The sequence below is a fragment of the Bos javanicus genome, chromosome 4 (assembly GCF_032452875.1).
Source record: "Bos javanicus breed banteng chromosome 4, ARS-OSU_banteng_1.0, whole genome shotgun sequence".
Classification (NCBI taxonomy): domain Eukaryota; kingdom Metazoa; phylum Chordata; class Mammalia; order Artiodactyla; family Bovidae; genus Bos; species Bos javanicus.
Genome location: NC_083871.1, coordinates 46,082,881 through 46,103,998, shown reverse-complemented (window position 1 = coordinate 46,103,998; position 21,118 = coordinate 46,082,881). Strand labels below are relative to the sequence as shown.

General features: G+C 39.6%; 1 protein-coding gene across 2 annotated transcripts in view; it reads right to left on the bottom strand.

The window, feature by feature from the left end:
- The window catches only part of LHFPL3 (LHFPL tetraspan subfamily member 3), a 573,774-nt gene extending 566,389 nt beyond the window's left edge, over nucleotides 1–7,385 (bottom strand). The window contains exon 1 of one of the 2 annotated variants that reach the window (XM_061413901.1): nucleotides 6,766–7,385. In XM_061413901.1, coding sequence (XP_061269885.1) covers nucleotides 6,766–7,204 — 439 coding nt within the window. In that variant the 5' untranslated portion in view covers nucleotides 7,205–7,385. The remainder of the gene's footprint in view (nucleotides 1–6,765) is intronic. The other variant, XM_061413900.1, reaches the window with a different exon arrangement.
- Nucleotides 7,386–21,118: the final 13,733 nt, after the last annotated feature.

Here is a 21,118-nt window from a genome sequence, read left to right as displayed (position 1 = left end):
GATAATAGTTGCATAAACATGTAGGATGCTGGGGGAGGATGGTTTGCTTATTTCTTTTCTTGAAATGCCCTGGTGACTTTTCATAACAGCTTTATGTTTAAATCACCAAATAACTTATCTACTATTTGCCATGTGAACCAGCCTCTTAGCTTTCTGTTGTCGGTAATATCTTCTTGTTATTATTAAGAATAAAGGTCAGTTTCTTAGTCTTTCCTCATATCAAATAAAAACTCCAGTTGACTCATTATAAGGAAAAAAAATCACATTAATGAAAGTTTGTGTTGACCCTCAAAGTTCATATATATCATGGAAATTATACTTTAAAACTTTCCCAATTATCGTGCTATTAAGCCCCCCAATTAGAATTCTCCTGGAGAGTTCTTTGCTTCATGCCAGTGTGCGATGAAGTTCTCTCTACTCCTGTCCCCATGGTTTATCTCCTCACACCACACACAGAAGGGCACTGAGCCACAGGCTGCAACTACAGCTATATGCTCTGCTAGGTTTGGGTCTGTTTGTTTTCATCTAAAATTTTGCTCACTTTGAAAAGTCTCTAAAGTAAAGATATAAAATGTAATACACTGGCCTGGCAATCTGGATTCTTTTTACTGCATGATATCGTCACACCAAACATAAGCACCAATCACTAAAAATTCATTTTCATATTAATCATCTGATACAATGTTCTAGTTATGTATGTATACATATTTATTATTTATAAAAAATATATAAGCACCTTTTTAACATTTTGACAATGGAAAAAAGCTTTTACATGTACATGTAGCCTCACACCAAAGAAAATACCTAATAAGATATGATATGGGTTATATAGGGCCCATTATTTCTCACAAATGTTTGCTTAAAATCTCACAGTTATAAAAATTAATTTGATATTCACATTACTTATTTTCCAACATCTCTTCAATTCTCACACTACATAAAAGCAAAGGAAAAAAGTTTCAAAATTCTCATTTAAAATCATTTTCTTGTAAGTTTGGCTTGGCAGATCGAAAATTCTTGTAAGTGAAATATGTTGTTAGAAAATGAAAACCACCTTTCCTGAGGGTACACATTCTTCTCTGCATCTGGGGGAATATTTGAAATGCTCTAGCGGAGGAAAACCCCTCCTCAGGGCCATTCCATAACTCTGAACTTTGGATGGATTAGCATCTCTAAGAGGCAAGACCTTACTTTGTCATATGCTCTGCTACTGCTGCTGCTGCTAAGTCACGTCCGTCGTGTCCGACTCTGTGCGACCCCATAGACGGCAGCCCACCAGGCTCCCCTGTCCCTGGGATTCTCCAGGCAAGAATACTGGAGTGGGTTGCCATTTCCTTCTCCAATGCATGAAAGTGAAAAGTGAAAGTGAACTCACTCAGTCGTGTCCAACTCTTTGCGACCCCATGGACTGTAGCCCATCAGGCTCCTCTGTCCATAGGATTTTCCAGGCAAGAGTGGAGTGGGTTGCCATTGCCTTCTCCTGTCATATGCTCAGCACCAGCCAAATGGTGAAACCTGGTGACTGTTCTGAACTTGAATAAATCCTGACCTTGTCTATTCAGAGTTCCGCCATCGAGCTCTGCACATGCTGGGCCACACAGCTGAGCAGGCCTGCATATCCCAGAAGAGCACATCTACAATGATGCCCAAAATTATGAAAGGAAAGCTTGGAAGACATACCCTCTTCTCCTGTGCTGACTGCTCCTACAGGCGTGTAAGGAAATCCAATATGGAACTCTTATGAAAGAGAGTAAGTCTTTCATAAGTCCCCTCTTATGAAAGAAAGTCTAGCCTTTTGATTCTTACATAAAACCTCTATTTTTAATAACATGATATTTTTTCATGAGAAACTAAAAGGTAAGGGGAAATTTGCTGGATCCTAATATATAATTGATTGTATCCCAGCATTGTAATAAAGATCATTATCTATGCATCAGAAAAACCCTTGATTTAGGAATAAGCTCATCATAAATTAGGCCATCAAAAAATTCTGGAAGAATTCCTTTAGTGCAGTTACTGCTGGGGTCACAAATCCAAGAGAAAAATGAGTATCATGGCTTTCAAAGTATATGGTATTATTCACTTCACAACTTGGCATGTGGCACATTTTAAGTAACTTCCTTTTTTTTCCATTCTTCATGCCATTAATCATTCATTTTTTAATTCATTAACTCAACAAAAATGAATACCTATTATGTGCTATACATATACATACTACTGTGTGACAAGATACAGCAGTAATAATAACATAAGAACAGTAACCCTACCTATTGGCTCAGCTGGTAAAGAAACCGCCTGCAATGAGGGAGACGTGGGTTCAAGCCCTGGGTTGGGAAGATCCCCTGGAGAAGGGAAAGGCTACCCACTCCAGTATACTGGCCTAGAGAATTCCATGGACTACAGTCCATGGGGTCGCAAGGAGTTGGACACAGCTGAGCGACTTTCACTTTCCCTATGTACTGAACACTGTTCTCCTATACACCTTGGCTTATTTAATCCTTGCAGCAATCTCCTGAGGTAAGTACAATTATATGCTCACCTTGCAGATGAGCAACTGAAGTACAGAAAGGTTAATTCCCTAGGTCATATAGTGAATGAATACCAGAGCAAGGGTTCACATCTACCTCTTTTTACTCCAGTGTCCATGATCTTGACCACTATGATATATGAGAAAAGGACATGGGTTTGTAGAACTTTCAATGTACTGGAAAAGACAGACATTAAACAAATAAATACATTTGTAATCCCAAATGCTGATAAGATATACAAGAAAAGAGCACAGTGCCTTGAGATAGGATGGCATAACAATGCCAAGGCTCTTCCTGTTGCCTAAGAAGTATGATAATTACCTATGGTGATTCTCAACTCACCAAAACAGCAAAGGTATAAAACTGAAGAATGCAAGCTGATTAAAAAGACCTGGGGAAAAACTAAGACTGGGAAGCTGGGGAAGGTAAGTAAGCAATTCAGTCTTCAATCCTTGCCATACTTGCTATACAATCAAGGCTCACTATCTTGGAAGCCCTTCTTGTTGGTACAATTCAGAATGACTAGCGACAGGGATCTGGTGAATGCAACACCCCCCTTCCCATCTTACCCCTCCCAAATACCGAAATCCAATCAGGATTAGGTGCTCCTTCTTCCCAGGTGAAACCAAGACCCTCCTCATCTGCTATATTCCACCAAAGTTTATGGTAGATGTCTAAAAATTTCAAATTCTGCCTCAATGCTTTAGCTTATTAAAAAAAATAAAGATGGAGAAGGAAGGAAATAGCAACCCACTCCAGTATTCTTGCCTGTAAAATTCCATGGACAGAAGAGCCTGGCAGGCTGCAGTCCATGGGGTCACACATGCAGGAGAGGGGCTGGAGGGAGATGGGTTGGGAGCAATAAACAGAGGAAGAACTAAAAAGGAAAAGAAAAAGAAAGATCTCATTGGCTTGTAATTGGTAAAACTTGCATTTCTGAAAATAAGATAATGGCTTATAGTCAACAAAACAAAAAATCTCCACCTTTACGAGACTTGGCTATTAACAGACTTGGAAACAGAGACTGAAATACTGATTTGAAAACAAAAACATGAAATCAGAGAATCACGCTCCCAGGAAGACAAAATCCCCTTTCCATTCAGATTACAAAAAAAAAGATTTGGACTTTATTGCCCTTCTTGCCAATTACAGATCTACCTCTTTTATTAGTAGAGAAATTAAAAAAAAAAAAGAAACATCTCTCTTCTCAAGAAATTTCCTTGTGGATTTGGGGAATTTTTCACCTCTAATTGTTATTATTTATTTTACACATTATTTTTATGTCTTCACTCTTTATGTTAGGCACAGTCCCTAAGTATAGGATTACATCTTGAAGAAGTGTGACATATTAGCTCCTAAGTCTGTAGTTTCACTCCACTGAGGTTAATGATGATTCAGAGGGGAGAGGGAGAGGGAGAGGGCAGGTGTTCATAATAGCACCATTAATTATGGTCGTTTCACACATCTAGGTAGAAAGCAACATCATTTTCAGGTCCAATAAATTAAGTACATTTTCTAGTTCATTGTTCAGAATCATAAAAGAATAATTCTTGATGTTGTATTGCCACAAGAAAGTCTTCTGCTTTCATCTTAGTGTATTATTTCATATGGGATATTATAGTCTACCTGGCTCTGATTTATGAGGTTACTATATTAAAATGCTTAGATAACTAAATACACAACTTAATAATTTGACTTCCAATGAAGGTTAAACAGTCTCTGATAAGCAAATGGCACATTAAGTCTCATCTTTAATAGTTAGCAAATTACACTTCAGAGAACTAGGTAAATTATAAGAAGGCTTCTTAATATTAAAGAGGAACAGTCTAAAGGTGAGAAACTAAACTTTGACAGTAATTTACAATTATGTCAAATATATTGTTAGTATTGAGACTTTTGTAAAAAACCTGAAAAGGACATTAAATGTGACTTTCTTCAGAAATACCTTCTTTATCCCATCTTTTAAAAAATCTGTGAATACAACTGATTTTAACTGTTAATATAATTGACTTTGAGTCATAATCAATTCTTTAACTAATATACTTCATTAATAAATAAAATTATGTCCTTCGGTGGTTTACCTAGAAATAAAATACCATATAAACGGCAAATAAGTGCCAAGAACTTAAGGATCTGGATTTATCTGAAAATGAAGTAAACATCCTTATAGCTTCATCAGTACAAAGGTTATCATCACATTTTACACTGATATATGGGAAACAGGATAGCATACTAATGTCAAATTTCTGAAAACATGACATCACATTTCACTACTGCAGAATAAATGACTTTTTTTTTTTTTTTGTATTCTCTTCCAGGAAGAGAAAAGAAAAAAACATCGTAATAGTTGCAATTTGTATTAACTTCAAAGCTGGGAATTCTTTCCCGGAGATAGTTTACTTTCTTTCCTTTTTAAAACAACAATGTCAGCTTAGACACAAAATCTCATAAAAGTAAAACATCTTGTAATATGTTGAGAAATCACCCACAAATCACTTTCAGACCTTTGAAAAAACAATCTAATTTGAATCACCAGTCTAAATAGGTCATTTAACTCAGAAAAATTAAAATTAGAAAAAGAATTGACCCTGTATAGCTAAAGCATCTGCATCCTCAATGTCCTGCTGTCTTCAAAGTCAAACCAGAGCTAAGTGTCAAGAACAACAATAATATATTAATTTATTCCAAATCTCAAAGTTAGTCTGCTCTTGAGATGGCCATAAAAGACATTATATAGAAAAATCATGGGGAGGGATGCTTGAAGAAGTTGAGAGTGGAAGTACAGAAGAAAAGCAGAAAACTCTATATTTAAGAATAACAGTGTATGTATATGCGGGGCCGGGTCTCTACTAGTGAGACCCCCTTTCACATGCATATGTTCACATTCTATGGCAAATGGAAATCAGCTGCAGCACACTTAACACAAAGCAAATAACTTCCAAACAAGTTTATTCTCCCACAAGCTTCTCCTATAGTTAACTAGCAGCATAAGATCATGAACCTTAATGCTCTTGTCTGGCACCCTTCAGAACTTAATCAGCCTGTAACATTCTGGTAAATACAGGTATCAAAGCCCTACTCCCTAGAAAACCTTCCCAGGCATAGGAAAAACTACAAAATCTTAAAGGTAACGCCTTTAAAGAAGGAGAACAATAAACTAAAACACAAATGAGAATGTGGCTGCCTGAGATATCCTCTGCTTTTCCAACCAGATCATCCATAACATCAAAAGGACCCCCACCATACTGGAACAAGAAGGTGTCAAGTGTTGGAGGATGGAGTCTACCTTTAGAAGGCAGGGCATCGAAGGTGGCTAGCAGAAAGGGAATCTCTGCTGGAGGCAGAGAAAGGAGTCAGTTTCAGGACTCTCCAGAGCCACCAGGAAATGCACCCTCCGTCTCTTTTGGGGTTAAAAGTAACTCGGATGCTCAGAAAAAGTACTTTCACATTCTCCAACTAGCAACAATCTATCATCCATAGTCAGAGTGATCAGAGACACCAAAGAAACAAGCTTTCCTCTGTGTCCATCTTCCTAAAGCCACTTCCTCAAAACTGAGATCTTGAGAAATCTTGATTCCCTCAAGATTTCTGTTTAAGGATGGAATGGAAGGACCTTTGCTCTGACAAGGAAGCAAACAGAAGACTTGACATTGGGGAATTACAAAGGAACATCCTACGGTACAGTTTTCTTAAACGGGTAAATCCAAAAACAGAATTCGGGTTTATTCACCTCCAGACTGATGATAAAAATTTTATAACTTCCTGGGACAGAGAGAAACAACTTCACTCTAGCCCCCAACCCTAATCACGCTCAGAAAGCAATGACTGAAACAGTCCTAGAGAGGGACTGAGCAGGCTGACCCTCCTTCCACTACAATCGCTCCAAATCCGCTTTTCGCCTGTCAGCCCCTCTAGTTTCTCTGCTCGCGCCTTAAGCGGCCGCTTCCTCTCCCCACCTCGAGTTCTTAGCGGACTCGGCCCAGCAACCGCCCTGTCCCTGACATGTCCCTCTGGGTGGCGTCCCCCGCACTTGGGAGGTTCTCGAAAGCCCCAGTCTAGGCGCTGATGCTGAGGCTGAGGAACCCTGGGGGTTCCAGCCTCCCAGGGCTCCCGCCAGAGCGGATTAAGTTGCTCGGCCCCCAGAGGCGCGCACTGCCCGCGTCGGTCCCACTCCCGCCCCTCCCGGGCTCCCGCGCCCCGGGTCCCCCAGCCTCCGCTGAGGTGAGCGCGCACTCACCGGAGGTGAGCTGCATCCAGGCACAGATCTTGTACACCGTAGCCGTGTTGCAGAAGAAGAAGAGGGTAAAGCAAATGATGCAGGCAATGATGAGCATCATGGAGAGGCCGATGAAAAAGGAGGCGGCTTTGAAGGCGCCCGAGGGCAGCGTGGAGAAGTCCGTGAAGCTGCCCCTGCAGGTCAGCTCCCGGGAGAAGCCGTTGCCGATGCAGTAGTGGAAGAGCCCGAAATAGCCAGCTTGCGGGGTGTCCACGCCGTCGCCGATCCAGTAGGGCTGGATGAAGCACACCACGTTGACGATGGCAAAGCAGATGGTGAAGATGGCCCACAGCACGCCGATGGCCCGCGAGTTCCGCACATAGTTGGTGTGGTACAGCTTGGCAGCCTCCTGAGCCGGGAGCATCGCGGCGGCGGCGGCAGCGGCGGCGGCTCCGGGCATTCTCCCCCTCCTCCTCCTCCTCCTCCTTGTCCTCCGCCTCCCCCCCGCCTCTCCGCGCTCAGGAGACACACTCACCGAGCCGCGCGAGCTGCAACTCCCCTGCCTCCTCCTCAGCCCAGTAGCGCCAGTTTCAGAGTCTGCATCCTCGCTCCCGGAAGGAGGGCGGGGGAGCGCCGAGCACCCCTCCGGATCGCCTGGCACAGCCTCCCGGCTCCCCTCCCTCCCTCCCTTCTGGCCGGGGCTCCAGCCCTCCTCACCGCCCTCCGCCCCTCTTCCCGCCGCCGCCGATGCAGCTGCAGCCGCTGAAGGCGGCAAATCCAGCGCGCGGCGTCGCGGCGCGCGAGCTCCGGCGCCCCTCCAGCCTTCCGCCCCCCGGCGACCCTGGGACGCCCCTCGAGTGCCGGGCGTGGGCCAGGGAAGCTGGCCTTGAGTTGCAGATGGGGGAACCTTAGAAGAGGGTGGGAGCACCCACAGGGATCCCCGAGGCGATCCCAGGATCCCGGTTGGGGTTGGGGGCCGGGCGCCGAAGACTGATTTTGGAAGACTTTCAAGCACCGCACAGCAACGTGCTTCGACCTCTGCATCTTTTCAGGCGTACGAGGGGCAACGTGGCAGGTGAAGGCGAGAGAGGCCGAAGGAAAAGAGACGTGCTGCCCCAAGAGAATAGCTGGTGACAACCACAGAAAGACTGCCCCTGGCTAACTCCTCGACGGGGTGGAGACAAGTTGGGCAGGAGCCTGGCAGACAATAACGTAAAAGACACACCTCATGAGTAGTCTCATACCACCTAAGCTGGACTTATTTCTTCTTGGCATTCCCATTCCCTCCGCCCCCATTGGGTCAGACGAACCGACGCTTATACTTTCCTTTAAGTAAGGTCGCTTCCCCCATAAATTCTGCCATAAATGGGGCCTGTGGGGCATAGAAGTGACTGTGTCACCGAAATGTATAGTTTTTCTCAAAACATTGGTTATTTTGGCCAGTGTTCTACTTCTTATACAAATATTCATTGGCACATATTTTGTGCCCAGGCACTAGGCTGCGTGCTAAGGATACAAAGCCACAGCAGATGGTTGTCTTCTTTCCCTGTCCAGGTATTTCTTCCTCCCCCGCAACTAACCAGAAAGTTGTTTTCAGAGTAATTTCCTCTGAATTATCCATGTATAATCCCTTACATTTTCATGTGGCATTACTGTTATACACCCCTACTTGGTGCTGTTTCCTTAGCTTAATGTTTTTCCTTTCCAGACTTTCTATTGCTCTTTTAACAGTCCCTGCCTTTTAAACTCCTTTATTTCCATTTGTTACTCTTTTGGTTCCTTCTGACTATGAGATGAAACCCGTAACCCCTACACAAAACAATGAAACCAGAATGTTCAATAGCAGCCTCAGATACGGGTAACAAATCATTTTGAACCCTATGATCACTGAATACTCTGAGCAGAAAGGAGGGGATTCTGTTAGAATTTGATCCTTAAATCTACACTTAATTGCACACCTTACTATAACCCAAAAACATATGTAAGCTCCTTGACACCATCTTGCCATTATGTCCAATCTGCCCAGCTTCTTCTTAGAACAGTGAAAGACGTGAGATACCAGGTGGAAAGTGAAGTTAGCAGGAAGAGGTAAGAACACTTACTAATATAATGGTTCAGTTTGGAGGGGTGGCTGCTCAGCAAACAGGAAGGAAAGCTCCAAAAGGTATTCAGCTACATAGATAGCAGTTATGTGGAAGAGGGGTCATACCCTAAGCGGTGAAAAGCAACCACGCCCCTCATCTATTAACCTGAAGATTTGAGATTTTATGGGAAGAGAAAGGGGAGTTTGTGGAAATAAGGGTATGGGACACAAAAGCTAATGAAGGAATTGAAACTAGATTTAAAAGTGTGAGTGTTGAGTACTGGAATTTTGGACTTCCCTGGTGGCTCAGATAGTAAAGAACCTGCCTGCCAATGCAGGAAACATGAGAGATGTGAGTTTAACCCCTGGGTTGGGAAGATCCCCTGGAGGAGGACATGGCAACCCACTCCAGTATTCTTTCCTGGAGAACCCCATGGACAGAGGAGCCTGGCAAGCTACAGTCCATAGATTCATAAAGAGTTAGACACAACTGAAGTGATTTAGCAGGCACACAGGCAAGAACTTCTTACAAGTATGCTTGCAGCCTCTCAGAAGGTCTTTTAAAAATCAGAAGGATTGGGGTGTGGGGTGGGGGTGTGGAGAGGAAGGAGGATGACCTAAATATGAGCCAGCCCAATTTAACACTTGCAAGTCTCTAAAAATATAATTTGTGATGATATATCATCAGTGCATTGGTGGCAATGGAGGGTCAGAACATCTGTTAGGTTTCATTTGTTTTAACTTCCCTGAACTTGCTGTTAAATCAGAAAAGCAGAAGAATTTTAACATAGAAGGATGAAGAGGAAAGGTGAGGGTAATCGGATTTATGGGGCCATCTGGCAGGCCATGTGTCCTAGGGGCAGTGATAGCTTTATAGCAAGAACTACGGTAATTTCTAGTGACTCTTTCAAGCCTTCAAATCCCCCCAAACCTGCTTGTATAAAGTGATCTTTCTTTAAAATCAATGCCTAAAAGTGATCTTACTGTTCCCCTGGGGTAGTTGAGATGGAAGGTTGCTGAGAGGGGAAAGGCTGAGAATCAAAAAGCCTGGTTTAGATCTCAGTGCTTAAATTGCCTTTACCGGACCAAGAAAAGACTGGTGAGTGACTCAGATTCAAATGTTGTGATTCAAAGAGCTTTTCTATTTGAGTCATGCTGAAGGAGAGCCTTATTCTTATTCCCATTTTGGAAATGCCTCTGTGTTCAAGCTCAGAATCACTATGCCAAGGGGCATACTCAAGGTGTCCCCTCTTATCAATAGCATCTAGGGACAGACCAGTGTTTGTGTATTGTGACCTAAAGTGATCCCTTCCTCCTGAGAATCTGAGCTATCACAGATGTATTGAACACTTCCAATGGTCTTTCTACTCACTTTTATCCTTCCCTGAAGATTTCCAGGATGAATAAGGATCTCCCAAGACTACTGGAAATAGGGATGACCTGTAGACTTTTCAGTTACCATCAATGAATGCAGATTGTCCTTCTGCATCTTCCCAAATCCACCCCCTCCCCTGTTGCACATCTCCAAACTCGCCCTTGGCAACCAGAAATCCCAGAGGTAAGGCTGTCCCTATCTTTAATCTAAAGCTTTAGTCTCAAACCATGCAGACTTTAGGAGTTCAGACAGTCAAGCATCTGGACAACTAATTACATTCATCAAATGTTATATGACCAAGGAAGTTGTTTTGGGGAGGAGGAAATAATACTAGCCTGGTTCATGCTAAGAAGTTACTATTGATAGAAAAGTATTTTGAAACTAAAGCATGATTCATATGTGCTAAATAACTAGTAGAAGTCAATGTCATTGACAGCATCAAATTAGAAACACTGAATACTCAAATCTCAAACTTCACTGTTTAAAATGTTTTTCTCTTACTGCCACAAAGGGTCAGTAGTGAGATCCAGTTACTCCCCAAACTGTTTTAATGTTAGGGCTATAAAAGAAAAACAACTGAAGAATAATTGGACTATATAACACTACTAAAAAGATTCCTGGTGAGTTAAAGGACTGACTGTTTTCACTCCATGCTAGTCTGTGATGACTTGGGAGAGTGTAAAAGATTTGCAGGGCAAGGAACTTGGGATCCAGACCCAGTACTATCTTCATCTAATAAGAGATCAAGGCTCTTGGGGTTCTTTTCCTCATTTCAATAATTATAGTGAGGAAGAGGGGACATAGAGGAATTCTAAGGCCCCTTCTGCAGTAAAATTCTATTTTGTTCTACAAAGACTATTTCTGGATGACTTTGCAAAAATAGATAAAATGCAGAACTTGGGAAAAAATGGGGTGAGACCTAACAAGAGATATCAGACTGACAATGCAGACATTTTATTTAAAATTGAAAATCCTTTCTGAAATCCAATTGTTATATTAATAATTTTTCAGGCAATGGGTACTTAGTATTTTCAAGTGAGTCACTGCTATGACCTTGGGAAATGCAGAAAAAGATGATTTCCAAAAACTGTTACTTAATCAGTAACTAGGACTATTACCAAGGCCAATATCAGAACCTAGTCCAGAACATGAAGATTCTAGGAATGAAGCTCTTTTCACTCACCAAGGGTTTCCCTCTGCTCCTCCCCCATCTTTTTCTCCTTTCTTTTTTCTTTCTTACTTTTTTTTAGGGCTTTTCAGAAATTGTGAAACATCTCTTAGTTAAGCAGTCACTAGGTTAGCAGTGGCAATCAGATGGACGGAGTGTTTCAACACCCCATACAAATCAACATCAAATGATCACAAAGCTCCAGTTTCATTGCACCTATACCCTTTGCAATGACATGTGGAATTCCACATACACAAAGAAATGGGAAATATCATTCTCTTTCTTAACCTTTTCCTCTAGTTTGATTTGCATTTTGTGTAAAAGTTATCCCTTTTATAAGTACTCTTCACTTTTCCAGAACCTAGCTAAAACCATAAGTTATTTTCTTGTAAGACTGAACATATCCTATGTTACAACTATCTTTCTGGTAACCCTTTTAAGCCCTTGATAATTTCAGAACAATTCTGTCTGAAGGTAAGTAGTAACCTGTACTGAGTAAAATACTATGGAAACATGACCATCACTTTAAGGATGATTTTTTTAAAGTCTGTCATGCAGTGATACTAAAGTTTTAAGTTCAGTATGTAGGTTCATTTCTCTTTCAATTTAGTGCTGATTCATTTTCCTGATCTTTAAAAAAAAAAAAGAATTCTATCTGCTGTTCATTCTGACCCTACTTCATAGAGTTTCCCATTCAATATGTACCTTGATTGAAAATCATTTTCATTTTGAAAATCTACACTTATATTTTTAGTATTGGGCTCATATTTGAAACCACTACTTGAATTCTCTGCTAAAGGCATATTTATCGACAAAACTTGTCTCTCCTACTTGGCAATCACTTGAGTCTCTCAAATCTCAGGTTTGGCCTTGGTGAGGATCTTCCCCAAGACACATGGTCTTATAGTCCCAAACACCCTCTAAATGTGAAAAACAAACAAACAAACAAACAAACAGATGCTTTCTTTTACTGCTGTAGAGACACAAAAATAATGATTTTGATAATTTAGTGCTTTTATTGAAGGGTCACATTTTCATGTTGATATAGTCAGGTTTTGCTAGAGAAGCAACCCAAACTCTGAGTTGCTTATAACAGCAAGCATTTTCTTCTAACCCACATCACATGATGGTTGTTGGCCAGCTAACCAAAGACCAAGCAGTAGACCTGAGTGCAGGTCTGCTTATATTCTTATTCTGAGATCCATGTTGAAGAAGCAGCTCCTCTCTGGGACATGTTGGCAGAAGTATAAGAGGCAGAGGCAAATTATAAAACTGTATCTAAAACTTCTGCTCAAATATAGTATGCAGCATGTCAACTCATATCCCATTGGCCAAAGCATATCATAAGAAAAATCTGAGAATTGATGTGCTAGGGATATATGATCCTCTTATAAGAAATAAATGAGTGAAAAATTAAGAACTTTAATCAAATTCATCATATCCATCCTCTGATAAAATATTAATACCAACTTACTTTTCAAACAGATTTGGTTCCTAGAAAGATGTTATATGCATATATGATTTTTGTTTTAAGACCATCAGTCAGTCAGTTCAGTTGCACAGTATGTCCAACTCTTTGCAACCCCATAGACTGCAGCACACCAGGCTTCCCTGTCCATCACCAACTCTCAGACCTTGCTCAAACTCCTGTCCATTGAGTTGGTGATGCCATCCAACCATCTTATCCTTTGTCATCCCCTTTTCCTCCTATCTTCAATCTTTCCTAGCATCAGAGTCTTTTCTAAGGGAACAGTTCTTCACATCAGGTGGCCAAAGTATTGGAGCTTCAGTTTCAGCATGAGTCCTTCCAATGACTATTTAGGACTAATTTCCTTTAGGATTGACTAGTTTGATCTCCTTGCAGTTCAAGGGATTCTCAAGAGTCTTCTCCAAACCACAGTTCAAAAGCATCAGTTCCTCAGCCACAGACTATTTCATTTTGAATAACCACTTCATTGTAATGAAAATACTCTTTTAAATTTATTTTTTACTGTGCTGTGCAGCTTATGGGGATCTTAGTTCCACAACCTGGGATTGAACTCAGGCCATGGTGGTGCAAATGCCAAGTCCTAACCACTGGATCACCAGGGAATTCCTCCACTCATTATTGAATTATTTGCCCTTACTTGCTTTTTTTATGTAATGAATTAATAAACTGAAAAAATTCCCATGAGAAGCTAAATTCATCATTGGGTTCATCATTTTACAAAATTCATAAATGCTATACAATTCTCCCTTTTAAAATATGTATCTTCAGAAATGGCATTTAGTTTCAAAGTGGATTTTACTTCATGAATCCTCATGCACCTACAGTGTTTTCCAAACTTGATTATGAATTCTTTCAAACAAACAAAAAAACCCTACTGTAACCACAGTAATGACTTACAAGATTATTATTGTAATGTTACTTAAATGTACAGAGTAAATATTAAAAGCATAAAATTTAATCTATTTTCAACAAAGAAAGTATAAAACTGAACAAAATGATCAAAACAGCCATTTGAAGGTTTGAAAATGATAAAAAAAAAAAAGACAATTCATGAAGAACTGCTGGGATCTGGGTAAGAAAAGTAGAGTTTGTGGTCTTTTTGCCTGGGGAGGCTCCCTTCCTACTCACCCTTAGCTCAATGAGCATATTGTTTTAGCAGACCAGGGCTGACAGTGAACTCCAACAGCTTCTGCCAGAAGGAGAAGACTTCATTTGGAGTAAAGTACAAGAGTCCATGCCAACCAATATTATCACTGAAGTTAGCTAGTTCAATAAGAAATGAGTATGGAAAACCCATGTCTCTGCTAGCCTGAGGTCCCACTTAGGGCAAGTTGTGGACTGGTCAGAAATTTAATGGGGATACCATGGAAATGAGAAAGCCATAGAAAAGCTAGATACGCTCTACACACATCTCTGGCCAACTGAGAAATGACATGCACATTTAGAAGAGACAAAAAATGATTTGATAGTTAAAGCTAAGGAAGACGTGAGACATGCTGGAAAAATTCTCTGTCAGAGGATTGAAGCCTTACTGGTTTAATGTATTTGAGCACCATCTCTACCTGTGGCTCAGCTGGTAAAGAATCCTCCTGCAATGAAGGAGACCAGGGTTCGATCCCTGGGTTGGGAAGATCCCCTGGAGAAGGGAAAGGCTACCCCACTCCAGTATTCTGGCCTGGAGAATTCCATGTTCGCAAAGAGTTGGACATGACTGAATGACTTTCATTTCACTTTACTTCTACCCAAATCACTGCCTGACCACAAAGTTATGCACATCTAAAGGAAAACTCTAGGAAGCCAGGCTAAAAAATGTAATAATAATAATAATAATAATACCTGAGCAGAGATACCAGGAGCTATGAATCAGGGAAACGGGTTCTGCAAGCTAAATCCAGGGAAATTACTAAAAAAAAATTCTTCAGGAGGGAGAAATGAGAATCTTTGTAGCAATGAGAGTTGCTATAATTTATTATTTAAAATGTTCAGTTTTCAACAACAACAAAAAAAGAGACATGCAAAGAAATAGTAAAGTCTAACCCTTACTAAGGAGAAAAATCAGTCAATAGAAGGTGACTTTTAAGTAGGCCCAAAGGTTAGCTTTAGCACACAAAAACTTCAAGGCAGCTATTTAAAAAGATTTAACCATACAACTGACAAGGGGATAAAATCCAAAATATACAGACAGGTCATACAACTCTATTTTTAAAAATGCTAATCAAAACCACAATGAGGTATCACACTGGTCAGAATGACTTTTATCAAAAAGTCTACAAATAGTGACTGCTAGAGAGGTTGTGTTGAAAAGATAGCCCTCCTCCACTGTTGGGAGGAATGTAAATTCCTGTAGCCACTATAGACAACAGTATGGACGTTCCTTAAAAAAAATAAATATAGAGTTACTGTATGATCCTGCAATCTCTCTCTAGGGTATATATCTGGAAAAGATGAAAATTAATCCAAAAAGATATATGCACCCAATGTTCATAACAGCATTATTTATAATGGCCAATATGTGGAAGCAAACTAAACATCCATCAACAGATGACTGGCTTAAGAAGATGTGGTGTGTGTGCATGTTTGTGTATGTGTAAATATGTATATACACATTGTATATATACAGTGGAATATTAGTCATACAAAAGAATGAACTACTATACATAAAATTCATAAGCGACAAGGATTTACCGTATAGCACAGGGAACCATGAAAGTGAAAGTGTTAGTTGCTCCACTGTGTCCAGCTCTTTGTGATCCCATGGACTGTAGCCCTCCAGGCTCCTCTGTCTATGGAATTCTCCAGCCAAGAATACTGGAGTGGGGAGCCATTCTCTTCTTCAGGGGATCTTCACAGGGATCAAAACTGGATCTGCCTCATTGCAGGAAGATTCTTTACCATCTGAGCAACCAGGGTATAATAATCTATAGCAGAAAATAATCTGCTATATATATATGCTATGCTATGCTAAGTCACTTCAGTCGTGTCCGACTCTGTGTGGCCCCATAGACGGCAGCCCACCAGGCTCCCCCGTCCCTGGGATTCTCCAGACAAGAACACTGGAATGGGTTGCCATTTCCTTCTCCAATGCATGAAAGTGAAAAGTGAAAGTGAAGTCGCTCAATCATGTCTGACTCTTAGCGACCCCATGGACTGTAGCCTACCAGGCTCCTCCGTCCACGGGATTTTCCAGGCAAGAGTACTGGAGTGGGGTGCCATTGGCAATACAATATTGTAAATTAATATAGTTCACTAATAACTTATTAATTATAGTCAATAATACAATAATGTTTAAAAACTAATATAATATTGTATATCAACTATAGTTCACTAAAAATTTTTTAAATGTGTTTTAAAAAAGAAAGGAAACCATGTTTAGAGACCTAAAAATATAATAACAATTACACAACAAATAGAGAATATCAATAGAGAAATAGAAACCACAAAAGAGAACCAAATGGTGATTCTCGAGTTGAAAAGTTCAGTAACTGAAATGACAAATTCATTAAATAGGTTCAACAGCAGATATGATATGATACCAGAAAGCATCAGTAAATTTGAATATAAGTCAAGAGAAAATATACAATCTGAAGAACATGAAGAAAAAAGAAAAAAGATTTTAAAAAAAGCATAGCTTCAGAGATCTGTGGTACAATATCAAGTGTACCAAAGATGTGCAGTGAGAATCCCCTACAGGGACAAAAAGCTTATCTGAAGAAATAGTGGCAGAAAACTGTCTGCATTGGATGAAAAACATTACAGATCCAGGAAGGTCAATAAATTCCAAGTTGGGTAAACACAAAGAGATTCATATCAAGGCATATCATAGTTAAACTGCTGAAGCTAAAAAGGAGGAAATATTGAAAACAACAAAAGAGAAAAAAACTTCATAGGAACACTGGAACTATATAACTTATAGCTGATTTCTCATCTGAAAAAAATGGAGATCAATGGCATTGGGATGACATTCAATAAGCTGAAAGGGAAAAAAAAAAAAAGAAACTAAACCAAGAATTCTATATCCAGGAAAATTGTCCTTCAAAACTGAATATCACCCAGCAATTTCAAAAAAGAAACAAATTATTGATACATGGAATAGCCTAGGTAAATCTGCAGTGAATTAAACTGAGTGAAGAAAGCCAATCCCAGAAGATTATATACTTTGTCATTGTATATAACATTGTTAAAATAAAAATTATAGAAGTGGAGAACAAATTAACAGCTGTTAGGGGTTAAGGAGGGAGTGGATATCTGAGGGAAGTAGGTCGGCTATAAAAAGATAACTGGGGTTGGAGGGGATTCTTGTACTGATGGTAATGTTTTGTATCTTGATCTGTATCAATGTTAATATCTTAGTTGTGCTGTAGTATTATAGTTTTGCAAAATGTTACCAATTGGGGGAAAATCAGTGCAGGATATACAGAATATTTCTGCATTATTTCTTATAATTCCATGGGAATCTACAATTATCTCAAAATAAAAAGCTTAGTTTTAAAAATTACATATAAAGATAAACACTGTATTTTTTAAACTTCAGAAAACAAAGTGAATGGACCAAACACTCCAATTAAAAGACAGATTGGCACACTGGCAGGAAAACAATCTAAATGTCTGTGAACTGAAAATGGATAAACAAAATGTGTTTTATCCATACAACACAATTTATTCAAACACAAACATAGAAAAACTATTAATACATACTTCAGGATGGATGAAGCTTAAAAGCATTACACTAAGAGAAAGATGCAAACAATTCCATTTATAAGAAATTTTCAGAAAAGGAAAATATCTAGAGACAGTAGATTATTGATAGTCTGAAACTGGAGGTGGGAGAGGGACTGATTCAAAGGGGTACAAGAGAGCTTTGGGGGGAAACTTAAATGTTCTAAAATTGGATTATGATGATTATTGCACAACTGTAGACACTTACTTAAAAAGAAATCATTGAACTGCACACTTAACATACTTGAATTTTAAAGCATGTAAATTACACTTCTATAAAACTATTTACCAAGTTATGCTTAATTAAGTCTTCATTCTCATACTTCTTTTGAAACCTACTCATACAATTATCAATCCGAAAGTCTTTTACAAATTAAATATAATCAAACCACCAAACTCGTAAAATTCAAATTAACATTTCTAGGACACAACTGATAAACTTAAAGATACCACCTTTTCCTTAAATAAGAAGTTTTCTCACTCTTACTGTGAATATCGCCATGGTTGATCTAGTGCAGGCTTTTAGAGGCTGAAGTGTGCCTTATGGTAAATCAAATATCTTACCAATTTTCCCTCCAAACTACTGCAAAATTCTCACTTGCATAGTTGGACCAGAATGTGCTTTGACTTTACTTGGTGCTTAGACATCATTCACTAGAGTGTAAGCCCCACAGGACTGGAAAAATTTTTTAATTCACTGCTGTGTCCCCAAAGCATAGAACAGTAGTACATGGCATACTGCAGATATCAAAAGAATAAATGAGTGACTTCACACGTGAAGACCACTTCCATTATGTGTTATAACTTCACAATATTTTTCCAGTTTACTGTATCATTTTCACATGATATTATCATAGTCACTAAACAAGAACATCTTACTCTAAGAAAATGATTTTCAATTGCAAATTATCACTGTAAAAAAAGAAGAGCAAACTTTTTCCCCTGTATTTGAAACTAGTAAGAGTTGTCTATTCACTGGTGGCTCAGTGGTAAAGAATCCCCTGCCAGTGCAGAAGACAGGGGTTTGATCCCTGGGTTGGAAAGATCCCCTGGAGAAGGAAATGGCAATCCATTCCTGTATTCTTGCCTGGGAAATCCATGGACAGAGAAGTCTGGTGGGCTACAGTTCATGGGGTTGCAAAAGAGTCGGACATGACGTAGCAACTAAACAACAATAGTAGTTGTGGGATGACTGTTCTCATTTTGACATCAGGACATATAGTAGGACTGGACATTCTTACCAACACATTCAAAATTAAACTCTGGGGGATCACTCAGTATCAGCACAGTCATAAATATATAGCCCTCCTCTGATCTAAAACTGTTTGTCATTTCAGTTTTTCGGCCTGTTTCCTCAGTAAACAGTGTTTTTGGTAATCTGAAATGTTTACATTAATTTTTAAATAGCATCTAACTAAAAACTAAAATGAAAAATTCTCCTAGAAAACTCATAAATGCTGAAGCATGTGTTGTGTGGATCTCAGTTTAGGAAGCACTGGCCTAAATCATTACATGTTTGACCTGATGTTTCTCAATTTGATAAGCATTTCTATTTCATTACTGTCTTCACTAAAAGCATGAAATGCTCCAACTACTTATTCTGTTGGGAGGTATATTCTACTTAATACTTTTTTAAATTGAAAACATCTGTTTTTAACTATTTTTCAGGCTCAATTCATTCCTACACTGTTTTATTATGGAGAATTCTGAAATCTCAACTATTTCTTTAAAAGCTGAAGCAGATTCTTGGCCAAGGGTAGAGGAGTGGCTGTACACTAGAGAGGGAGAAAGGAGAACAAAGACAGTTTATGGGGGAATTCCCTGGTTGTCCAATGGCTGGGACTCCGTGCTTTCACTGCTAAGGGCACAGGTTCAGTCCCTAGTCAAGGAACTAAGACCTTGGCAAGCCAGTCAAAAAATAATTTTTTTTTTTTTAAAGTGAAGATCAAAAAAAAAAAAAAGTGCAGTCGTAACAACAACAAAAGATAACTCATTGGCAGCCTCCCAGTCTGTTCCCTGGCAGAGGCCATGGCAACCTTTTGGGAAAGAAAACTAGTTTCACTACTAATCTTCCCCCACAGAATATCAGCTCAGACACCTTTGCATTTGGGGGTCTTATACACAGAAAATTAATTCCCTTCCTTCATTGACATGAACAAATATTAGTGCCTACTGTGGTTGTACAATATGTTAACTGTTGGGGTTATGGATGTAAATGAGACACAGCTCCTGCCTGAGAAGGCACATGCTATCAGGTAAAAGAGAGACAAACTGAGTACTACATACAATGCATTGTGTAAAGTTCTGGCATCAATAGAAGGGCTTTCTGAAGGCATAGAAGGGAAGCACCTGATTAGCCTTAAATCCAAGAAAGCTCCCTTGATGAGGAATAGACTGATGAAGGGATAGAGAGAAGTAAGAACAAGCAGCAGGATGTTACAAGAAGAGGCAGCAAAAGCAGTAAAGGCACTTAGGCAGGAAAGAAAAAAGGAACTTGGAATTGAAGAGAGATGTGTCCGTTTTCTTATTTATCCCTCTACCCATCCATCCACCATCCAACCAACAAATACTCAAAGTTAAATTATCTCTTAAATTCCAGATGCTGGGCTAAGTGATATGAAATCAAAAATTATTAAGATTTGACCCCCATTACTCTAGAGGAACTGGAGTCAAATGGTTCAGGAGAGACCTAAATAACTGCAGGATCTCCTCATCTATTTCTTGAAGCTGTTCAGTTCTCTCCTTCTTTACTGCCAAACTAATCTATTAGGTTGGTGCAAATGCAATTGCAGTTTTGGACCATGAATTTAAATCATTATAACTAGTCTCAAACACATTTTAATTTATTTTTTAATAAATTTGTTTTATTATTTTATTAATCAAAATAGGAGCCATTACAATTAACACATTCTTTTCCAACAAGAAATAAGTTTTTTTATGCCTATAATGTGAAAATCCATGCTTCAGGAAAGGATTTTCTGCCTCTTGCTAGTTGTGGAGCATTTCCCCTGAAAAAAGTTGTCAAGATGCTTGAAGAACTGGTAGTTGGTTGGCGAGACGTCAGGTGAATATGGAGGATAAGGCAAACTTTCATAGCCCAATTTGTTCAACTTTTGAAGGTTAGTTGTGCAACCTACAGTTGGGTGTTGTCCTGGAGAAGAATTGGGCCCTTTCTGTTGACCGATATGGGCTGCAGGTGTTGCAGTTTTTGGTGCATCTTATTCATTTGCTGAGCATACTTCTCAGATGTGATGGTTTTGCTGGGATATAGAAAGCTGTAGTGGATCAGATGGACAAGAGACCACCAAACAGTGACCATGACCTTCTTCTGGTGCAAGATTGACTTTGGGAAGTGCTTTGGAGCTTCTTCTCGGTCTAACCACTGAGCTGGTTGTCATATAAGATCCACTTTTTGTCGTACATCACAACCCAACTGAGAAATGGTTCATTGTTGTTGTGTAGAATTAGTGAAGACAATCGTGCAAAGTAACTATTTTTTTTTTGGTCAGCTCTCGAGACACCCACTTATCCAGTTTTTTCACC